Below are 10,743 nucleotides of genomic sequence, written 5' to 3'. Positions count from 1 at the left end.
AATGCATTCTCATCATTAAGCAATATATGACTGTCCCTGACTTCACACAGGGACCCTTATGAGGGGCTAAAACAAAATCAGACTCCAGGTATGATTCCAGGAAAATATGTCACAAGTTGTGGCAATGGATTGGATCCCATGGTGCTTTGTATGTATGGAACATAAAACGGTGACTGAGAAACCAGAGGTTTTCGTCTTCAGCTCATGAGTGTTTCTGCCATTCACAAACCAGTTGTCTTAATTAAAATGCTGCTAAAAGAAGCAAATCAATTAACAGATCCCTTACAAGATGGTTTATTCTATCTTACACACAGAAAATTGCTTATGAGTACCACGTTACCACTTTAGGTTATCAGTTAACAAAGGCTGCTAATGAACAACATTGTTATCAAGTTAGATAAAAGATGCCCTGGGAATCCAGGCAAATTATTATAACACAGCACTTTTTTAAAAAAAAAATATAGCTCATCTTTCATCACACACAAGGAGAGTTAACCCAATTTAAGGAGAACCAGTCCACAAAGGCACCCGGATTTTTGAAGAATGGAAAGGCAAAGAGACTTCCATAAGGCATTCCTAGAAATATGGGGTTGATAATACTGGCAAGAGGAATTTTCATGGAGCCTGTGCCACAGAATATTAGGCTGATGACAGTAAGAGAATGACATGGGTTTCCTGAGCCTCTGCCAGTCTTGTCTTCCATGTGTGCACCATACAAACTGTAAAACTCACCACAAAATAATTATCTGAGGATACCAATGATAACTTATGTTTGTGTTGTTCTTCACAAGGCACACCATCTGCTTTCTCATTTAATCCTTTGTTGGCTCCTTCATTTGGAGATCTGCACAGCCACAGGCCCAGCCCATGGCTGTCAAGAGCACTTTCTTTCACTCCAAGCCAAGCTACCATTTCTCCCTTAGAAGGTCAGTCATTGATAGCATTGGAGACTGGCTCATGGTCTCCATGTTTCCTGGCAGCTAAGAAGTTGAGGCCAATGGTTCTGCAAGTGCTATTTAATTGTTGATAAGATGGTAGTGCTGAGGAAGCTGCATCTTGTGTTTGGTTCCCACTTCCATGAGTCATTGCTGTGGGTAGGTTCCATTGATGTGGACATAATGACCCTGTAGAAGCATGAACAGCTCCAACATGGTGGACCAAGCTAGATGATGTGCATTCATTGGCTTCTACCTATTTCTTACTGTTGGATAACGTACTCACCCTGAGCAGTTACTTCTGGTAGAAAAGGAGTAATACTTTCTCTCAGAGCAGAGACACTCTTGATTATAGTCCTCCTATTATTTTCCTTGTATATTGAGTCCATGTGACGTTTCATAACCAGCCTTCAGTGCTCAAATTCAAAACATTTTGAGATTCTGTTGTCTAGACAGTTGAATCTCTCCCAGAGAAGCCACTTGTTTACAATTCAATCACCTGAGCATCTCTGGAAAGAAAGAGAAAGATCTGGAAGATATTTAGACAAAGAGACTTTGCTTTGACTAATCACTGTGTGCTTATGCACCACATTAAGCAGCTGTGAAGGAGTTCATCAGCAATGGCAGCAAGCTGGGGCATTTTTTTGTGTGTAACGTACAAAGAGGCCTGAAGGCCAGTGTCTTCCAGGTAAAGGAGAATTTTTCAGATAAAGCTCAACCTTGAGGTTGTTTTGTGCCTGCTGAGCTGAAGACCACAAACACCTCATCTGCTTTGGTGAAAAGGGAAGAAGTCATCCCTAAGGTCAGCAGATATATTTGGGGAAAAGTGTCACTTTCTAAAGTTGAAGAGTTTGTACAGATCTGGGCAGATGCTATGAGGAACAAAGTAGATAGACCTATGTGAAGATAGGTAGAAAGTTTTGCCTTTAAGTCTGAACCATAAGCTGTTAAATGGATGAGACTTTCTATATTTAGTCTACCAGCCTAGACAGGAGGGAAGGGAAGCATAGATGTGTTTTAAAAAAAAAGAGGAAGACAGAAGAAAAGGTCAGAGCACCAAATCAGACCCTGATAAGAGTTATATAATTATATAATAATGGAAGCATGTATTTATGTTTACTTCAAATGCTGCATAATTGCATATGGTATTCCTTATGCATATTCAGTCACAATCTCTTGACATCTGACATCTCCCCAGGGGAGAGAGAAAAGCAACAGCAAAAAGACAGAGGAGAGAGAAACATTAACGGACAAGCCAGGCAGGGGCCACAAAATGAATATCACATGTCTGTCTAGGCTACATTTGAGGACCAAGGAGGTCAAGGTCAAAGATACAGAGTTTTTGGCAGATGAGGCAACACTGAAGACAAGTAAGTTGCAAACAAGCAAGTCATGCTGAGGGAGAATGGAGAGAGAAATGGAGGAAAGTATTCTAAGAGAGGGCAATCCAATGCCGTTTGTGGATCTACCTTAAAGAACTGTTGATCCAGAAGAACACAGAGTTCAAATCTGCTGAGCTGGACACCCACCAGCTGAGCAGAGAATTTATTTCTCCTATTGATTTAATAAGCCCTGAGTTAAAACGCCCCTGCAAGTGTTGTTAAGGAGGGGATATTTAGTGTCTGGATGTCCCAGAATTTGCATTTGAAATACTGATGCCCAGAGTGGGTGAGTACCGCAGAAGGGCAGGCCACTCTTGTTCCTGGCAGCTCTGAGATGAGGGAAGTGGCACCTGCTGAGCTATTTCATGGAGAAAGTTGACCTCTGACAGGAAGGGATGATTCTGGATGGGTGTATCATCAGTCACAAGGGAGCCAGGGACAACCTGCAGTAAAAGGCAAGCTGAGCAGAAGCTAGGATGGCATCTGCTGGCTGGATGAGTAAGTGAATTAGGCCACATGATACCCTGGACTGGTACAGGGAAAGGGAAGGAGTTTGGGGATATTATGCAGTTGTAGTGCTGTTAAAGCCAATGTTTTACCACATCCTCCAAAGATCATAGAAGCCAATAAGAAGAGAAGGAAAACTAAATAAACTAATATGTACCTCTATGTTCTGGCTAGCCAATAGGAGTATCAGGTTATATCATTTGAGGATGAGTTAATGATTGCTAATGCTGAAAAGATTTGTTAAAAAAAATTCAATGGCCATTTCAGAGTAGGAAGGATAGTAGAATGAATCGGACATTATTGCCCTTATGTGCATATATGACTATAAAACCAGTATAATTCCACATCCTATACAACCAGAAGAAGGAGAAGTTATATTCCATTTAAGTATGATGTGTCAAAATGCATTCTACTGTCATATATAACTAATTAGAACAAATTTTTTAAAAACTCAATAACACAGAGTCTGATGGAAGCTTCCCTTACATCATAAAATATATGCACTTTAGCCACAGAGCCAACATCTTATTTAATGAACACTACTGTTGTATTTTTCACCAAGATCAGGTGCAAGGCAAGTCTGTGCACTGTGTCCACTGTTATTTAACATGGATAGTTTTTCCCCAATACAGTCAGAAAGGAGAGAACCATTAGAGGCATAAGAATTGAGAAGGAAGATATGCAAACTAAAGGGGATAGAGGGAAAAACAAACACAATAAAAGCATTCAATAAGGAAACCACTGTGATGTTAACATACAAAAGAGGGGGTCAATATACAGTCAACAACCAAGTAGGAGACTTAATGGGAAATTATCTTTTAAAAACAACAAAAACAAAATAATGAACTTATCAAGAAACATAAGAACCTCATCAGAGTAAAATCTGAGAGCTCCTTGAAACACATGAAAATAGTCTTATACAAGAAGTATGCAACAAAATGTAGCATATATACACAGTGAAATATTATTCAGTCACAAAGAAGAAAGAAGTCCTGTAATTTGCAGCAAAATGGATGGAGCTGGAAGGCATTATGTAAGTGAAATAAACTGGATACCCAAAGACATGTATTGCATGTTCTGTCTCACAGGTGAATGTTAAAAAAAAAAAAAAAAAGTCAACCTTAATGTGGAATAGTGATAACTAGAGACTGGGACATAGGGAAGGCGGATATGGCAGATAAAGAGGCTGGGTTTAATCAGTGAACACTGATTATTCAGGCATTAAATGTATTCATTCATTAAAATATTGCACTGACCCCCCATTAGTGTATACAATTAATGCATGTTAATCAAAAATAAAGTAAAATAAAATATCTTTTTCATGGAAGACTACATAAAAAAGTCAATAAACTTACATGTTCAAAAATGAAATTGTTAAACAATAAAAATGAAAATATTAAAATAGAATATAGTCTCAAACCAGTGTTTCTAATGCTATATCAGAAATCAATAGTATTAACCACACTGAGAAAACAATTGGATTTGAACACAGTACTCTGTATACACAGAGAGGGCTAAATGCTAAAAGCAGAAAGTACCATAAATAAAATTTCAAGTTTATGAAGCAGTTTGTAGCTGTACGATGCTGGAATTCTGGAAGTATTTTGTGTGTATTATTGGGATAGAACAAGTAAGTCATATTTTTATGTTTTTTTAAAGAGAGAGAGAGAGAGAGAATTTTTAATATTTATTTTTTTAGTTTTCGGCGGACACAACATCTTTTTTTGTTTTTTTGTATGTGGTGCTGAGGATCGAACCTGGGCCGCACGCGTGCCAGGCGAGCGTGCTACTGCTTGAGCCACATCCCCAGCCCTAAGTCATATTTTTATATGGTTGAGAACCAGGGTTTTCACTTTAAGAAGAGAGAAAATAGAAATATGGACTGGGGAACGCTTTGGATGAAATCTAGGACACTGAATTATTGACTTGAATATATATTTCTTGACTGTCCATTGAAAACACCTAGAAACAATGACATCTTAGTGGCCATGAGAACACAATGTGTCCAGACCTTGGTTTCTAAAAATCACTCTCCAGTAAAAAAAAAGAAAAATCAGGAGTCCCTGGAGAAACAGTTGACTCCAGGTGGGAGAAGTACAGGGTGAGCCTGGAGTAACTTGTAGTGTCACAAGTCTAGGAAACACTCCAGGAAGAATGGGGTCCTGTCACAAAGGCACCATTGCCAAGAAATACTATGTACTAGCCATTTGGGGACAATCTGAGCATCAAAAAGACTCATGATACTAATGAATTAAAATGTACTGTACTGAAGTCAATAGTGATATTACTTAGCAAGTAGGAACAGAAGAAAAGAGGAGACAGGAAAAAGCCTTTTGGTCCCCAAATGTAGAAAGAATATGCTTGAATGGGAAAGAGTATTTTGTAACCATAAGCTGCAATGCCTGATTCAGGCATAGATCATGAATAGATGTAAAATCAGTGGGTAAAGAAATGATAGGGGTCAGGGAATTCACATGCTCTCCAAGTAGCAACCCTCGGATTATTTACTAATCACAGAGGGGAACATTCTAATCTCTGTAATGCAGAGAGCCAACGTTGCTTCCGTAGCCAAGCCATCAAACGAAGCCTTACCAACAGTGAACTGGCCTGGCGTTTCGTGCCTGCAGACACAACACAATAAAAGATAAGCAATGTCACCTCCGTAGTACTCTTGACAAAAAAATTCAGTTTGAAACTACTCAGGAGGAAACAATCATACAAATCCAGAACATGGGACATTATACAAGATGACTGCCTTAGATATTTCAAAGTGTGCAATGCCCCCGGGGGAAAAGAAGAAAGAGAGAGATCCTTCAACACTGAATGACACTAAAAGAGACAAAATCAAATACAAAGGTTTTTCTTGGATTGGACAATAGAGGAATAAAAGAAGACTTTTGAAATAATCAGAGAAGTTTGAATGTGGACTGGATAATACATGATATTATCTTCTTAGGAGTGGTCATTGTATTGGGATTAAGTGGGAGATAAAATGGTGATATATTTAGGGGTGAAGTCTCATGATATCTACACTGATATTCAAGTGGATCAGTTAACAAGGGGAGGTTCTGTATACAGAGATAAAACAAAAGCTGCAAAATGTTAGTGGATCTGGGTGCAAGAGGTATACGTTTTCAAGGTACTGTTCTTTCACTCCTTCTGTGTATTTGAAGATTTTTTAAATAGACAAAAGGCAAGAGAGAAGACAGGAAAGCACTCTGGCCTTGGATGACCACCCTGTGCACATTATACAGAGCCTGTCATATAAGCTACAGTGCATGAGCCATTCCTTAAGTGAGGAGAAGTAGGTTGGGGATTGTGGATTGTGAAAGCATCATTCAGATAAGCCAGTGGAGGTGTTCTCTTTCCTAAGAATAGGGCTTGTTCAATCAGGAGACCAAGATCCTGTCCCGCTTCCTGCTGCCCCTGTGTGGCACAAGCAGCCTTTGTTCACTCTGAGACCCCAAAGCAGCACTGAGAAGCACACATTCAGCCAATCAGACAGCTTGATAACAAAGAGAGATGTTTGGAATTTGTTGTTCATCAATTGAACTAAATTGACTAATGATTCGCTTGGCCACTGTCAAAGAAAAGGTCTTGATAAGTGGAGGAGAAAAAAACTATCCTCCTGTTAAGACCCAGTTTCCTGGGCTCTACTTCAGCAAATGGCCCACCGCTTCACTCTGAGTCTTGCCAAAGTCTCACCCTGTGAGAATGTTCCACAGCATCCAAAAAGATGCTGATTCCTGGTCTCTCAGCTGTCTTGGTGTAAGGTTTCTGGCCAGTGGCTAGCAATCCCTGCCTAGGCATGCAGAAGAGCCACCGTCACCGTGGGGCAGTGACCACCTCCTCTCTTTGAGTAAAAATGATCATTCTTAAAACTCTCCTCTCAGAGAAATTGAGGTTTAGCCTGTGTGTGTGTGTGTGTGTGTGTGTGTGTGTGTGTGAGAGAGAGAGAGAGAGAGAGAGAGGATGTTCATTTACCAAGTCCTAAAGACAGAAAGCACACGTGAAGCCCGACTGCAGGAGAATGGCTTCCTTGTGATCAACTGCTTTAACTGCTTCTTTGGGGCCTACCGCCTTCCTGAATTCAGCCTGACTCCATCCAGTGTTAGTTTTGGAAACTTGAACTGTGCCTCCCTTCTCTTCCAAAGTCCCTCTATTCCTTCCCTTCCTTTGCCCACCCATCTTCCTCCAGTACCTCTTCACATTCACACTCCTTATATGGAACTTTGTTTCAAAAGGTTCATTATTGAAACAACGACTGTAATCTTCCCATCTGGTTTATGGGAATGGCCTCCTCTAGGCTAACGCCTCAAAATACTCCAGAACTTGCCCCTCCCTCATCTCCTCTGTGGCCTCCAGCCAGCTTGCTCCTCCAGCAGGGCTTTGCAGCAGGTTGTGATCTCTACTGGGACTTCCAGCCTGGCTCCCCATCTCCACCTGAGCCCCTTCCCATAATGAAAAACACCCCATCTCTCCCCATCTTAGAATCCATCAGTGGTTGGCTGGAGTTTCAGGACAGGGTTCAGAATCCTTCACTTAACACAAGACCATCGGATCCTCCAGGAGTAGAAATTTCTTCTCTCCCCAACCCCTTCTCTCTGCACCTCCATATGAAGCACTTGCTTCTGCCCTAACGTTTGCTCTTGGCCAGATGTTTTCCATGGTACCCAAGGGAGCCTGCATGTGCCAGAGTTCCTTCTGCCTGTTTGATCTGCTCCTTCCACAGGCCGACTGAGGCTCGCCTTCTCCCCATACCTATTGCTTCCCAGCCAGCTGTGCACCCCTCTGCACCTCATGCCACATGTGTGTAGCTCTGTCATGGTCCCTCCACCAGACAGAAGTCACTTATAACTGCCTGTGTCCTCTGTAGGGTGAGGGAGCTTGTTTTCTCTCATGCTCATTCATTTATTTATTCAATTCATGCATGAGTATCCACTATCCTAAGGCACTATCCTAAGGCACTATCCAAAGTACAGGGCTACAGATATGAAAAGGAAGACCCTACCCTCAAGGAGCTTGCATTTTAAGGACAACAAACATCCAAAAGAGACAAACTCATATCCCTATAATGTCAATTAGTAGAAAAGTTATGAAGAAAAATAAAGCCAGGTAGAACTGTGGAGGGGAGATTTCTATTTATAATGGGCCATCTGAAATGAAATGGTGACACTGAAGCATAGATGTGAAGGAAATGAGGGATGAGGCATATGGCTATCTGGGGAAAAGAGTATTCCCATGTTAGAAAATAGTAAGTGCAAAGGCCCCGAGGTAGGACTGTCCGTGGATTAAAGCAGAGTGGCCAGATACCAGCAAATAAGCTAAGAAATTTGGGACAGACTCTATATCCTCCCTACCAGGTCAGGGCAGGGGCTGCCTACCTCATTCTGAGCATGGGAGATGCACTGGAGGGCTCTGAGCACAGGGTGGGGCAGAATCTAATCCAGGGAGTACAAAAGCAAGCTCCAGCCCCTTTGGGCTACTATATCCTGTGTCCCCTATTCTCATGATAACTGCCCACTGATCCAAAGCAGAGAGCAGGAGGAGGGAGGTATGGGGTGCATTCTAGTCCCCTAGAGAAGCTGGTTGATAGCAGAGAGGTAGTGGCTAAGACAGAAGGGAAAGTGACCCCCTCACTGACCACCTCAGCATCGACCTTACCTTGAGGGTCTCTTCTTTCGCACGATGGTGTCTAAACAGAGAAAGCAGGGCATTAGGAAGGAGGTCCTGTGGCCCCTGGGGCAGCTCTCAGCACCAAAGCTACAGATGTGAGGGGCCAGAGCCAGACAACTTGGGCAGTGCTGAGAAGCTGGCTCCTGGGCTGGGGTCACTGGCTGGGAAGTGGTATGGGACAGAGTGTATCCTGCCCTCTTCCTGCTAGGGATACAACCTCAGGGATAAGCTGGTGACCAACGGCGTCCTTGTGCACCTGGAAGCCCACGGTGCTGCACATGGCCCTGACCACCCCTTTCCACATATTTTCACAGATCATGATTGAAGTTTCCAGAAACACAGTGAGGGTCCATCCTCCTCATCCTCAGAAATACCTCATGGAAAACTGCATCACCATGGTGTTAAGAGACTAACACGGCAGAGAATATTTTGTGGGTGACACCTTGAGAGAAAGGGCTTGTAAATCAAAGTTTCATTTCTCTACAAAAAGTCAGAAGCTGACTGCTCTGCATCAGCTTAGGAGGCCCTTTTCTGAAGATGCCACAGGACAGGGGCAGCAACACCATGGTTCACCCGAGCCCAGCTCTGTTGGGACCATAAGGGACCGCTAGGCACCAGTCTGAGAAGGACTTGCCCAATTTAGTCCACCTAACAATGACCGCAGCACCTTCTACCACCCACTCATGCTTAGGACCACCTGATCTCCTGGGATCAATTTTATCTGATCACATCATTTGCATAAAAGGATAGAAATCTATTTTATAAGCCAATTGCTCGTCTTCTTTCCACCTTTCTCCTGGAAACTGGTTCTCAGGAATACCAAGAGCCACTGAAAAAAGAAAAGTACAGAGAGAGAGACACCGAAGAGACAGAGAGACTGAGACACAAGAAGAAAGAGATAGAGACAGAAACAGAGAGGCCACTGCGCTTTTTTGCCTGAAGCCTATGGGGCTCTGGGCTTGGGGTTTTTGTAGTTTCTCTGGCTGTTGTTATGGAATTGCCCTCACAGCCATGCTTCATGGTGGGTGGCTTCCCAGAACACTGTCAGCTACTTTTTGGATCAGGAATGTTTCCCCAGTGCCCAGGTGTTAAAGGCATCCCCAGTTTAGGGTGCTACTGGGAGAAGGTGAACCTTTAAAATCTGGGACTTCATGGGAGGCCTTAGGTCTTGGAGGCCTCTCCAAGGAGATCATTAGATGGAGGCCTCTTCCCTCTCTTTCTCATCCTGGCCCTGAGATATAGGCACTTCTACCACCATGCACTACTGCTGTGACATACTGTGCCTACATAGGCCCCAAAGCAAGAGGGCCCATCAATCATGGACTGAAACCTTCAAAACTGTGAGCCAGAATACACCTTTTCTCTTTTTAAGTTGATGTGCTAAAGTATTTAGTCACAGTAAAGAAAAGCTGACTAACGCACTGTCCCTTCTCAGGCAGGGAAGAGCAGGGTCTGAGTGTCACAGGCCCCCTACCATTGCAGGCCGGGTGTACAGTCTTCAGGTCTGAAGAGTCATCGTCTGTCAGGTGCTTCCTGATTAGGCAGATCTTCAGAGCCAGGAAGCTGGCGGATATGGCAAAGCCCAGAGCAGTCCCAATGATGGCGTATTTAAAATCTACAGCACAGGTAGGAATTGAACACAGGATTACTCATCACCCTGCAAAGCTCTTCTACAGCTCTGGTGAAGTCCAAAGTCATGCATCTGGACCTTCACATTCCACACTCAGACCTGCTGTGGCAGCCTCTTTTCCCCTCTCCTGAGAGCACATTAATTCTCTTCATTTCCCATCTCACTGGAAAACTTCAGCTATGGGAACAATTCTGACATTTCTAAGGTCATTCAAAGTCAGCCCTTGAGGTGACCAGTTCACCCCAGCCCTAGGTGGTGGGCAGCTAACCTTTGTGGTCTCCTGTAGCCCTTCCTCACTTATCCCTTCGTTAATTGATTGATTAATTTATTGAGTGTGTTAGTCTGATGCTATGTGACAAGGCTGAAGGCAAATAAATAAGGTCCTGTCCTGTCTTTGAGGGACGTGGAATCAGCTGGAAAGACATACAAGGAGCTCACCCTAATGCTACATGACAAAAGTGGGCTGGGCTGGCCTGGGAGTCCTAGGAGTCAGGCAGATGCGGTTGTCTGGGGGATCCCAGCTACCACATGGGGCACTGTGGGTGCTGGAGCTGAACATCAGACACAGAGAGGAGACAAAGGTGCCCTTGATGTCTCATATCTCCTTTGAGGA

General features: G+C 43.2%; 1 protein-coding gene across 2 annotated transcripts in view; it reads right to left on the bottom strand.

The window, feature by feature from the left end:
• Window positions 1-278: 278 nt before the first annotated feature.
• Window positions 279-10,743, bottom strand: part of Tmem273 (transmembrane protein 273) — a 31,736-nt gene continuing 21,271 nt past the window's right edge. The window contains exons 3-5 of one of the 2 annotated variants that reach the window (XM_015498954.2): window positions 9,975-10,115; window positions 8,489-8,519; window positions 279-1,444 (exon numbers count right to left, since the gene is read on the bottom strand). In XM_015498954.2, coding sequence (XP_015354440.2) covers window positions 1,420-1,444; window positions 8,489-8,519; window positions 9,975-10,115 — 197 coding nt within the window. In that variant the 3' untranslated portion in view covers window positions 279-1,419. The remainder of the gene's footprint in view (window positions 1,445-8,488; window positions 8,520-9,974; window positions 10,116-10,743) is intronic. The other variant, XM_048807486.1, reaches the window with a different exon arrangement.

This window comes from Marmota marmota, unplaced genomic scaffold, assembly GCF_001458135.2.
Source record: "Marmota marmota marmota unplaced genomic scaffold, marMar, whole genome shotgun sequence".
Taxonomy (NCBI): domain Eukaryota; kingdom Metazoa; phylum Chordata; class Mammalia; order Rodentia; family Sciuridae; genus Marmota; species Marmota marmota.
This window is presented reverse-complemented; position numbering and strand designations above follow the sequence as displayed.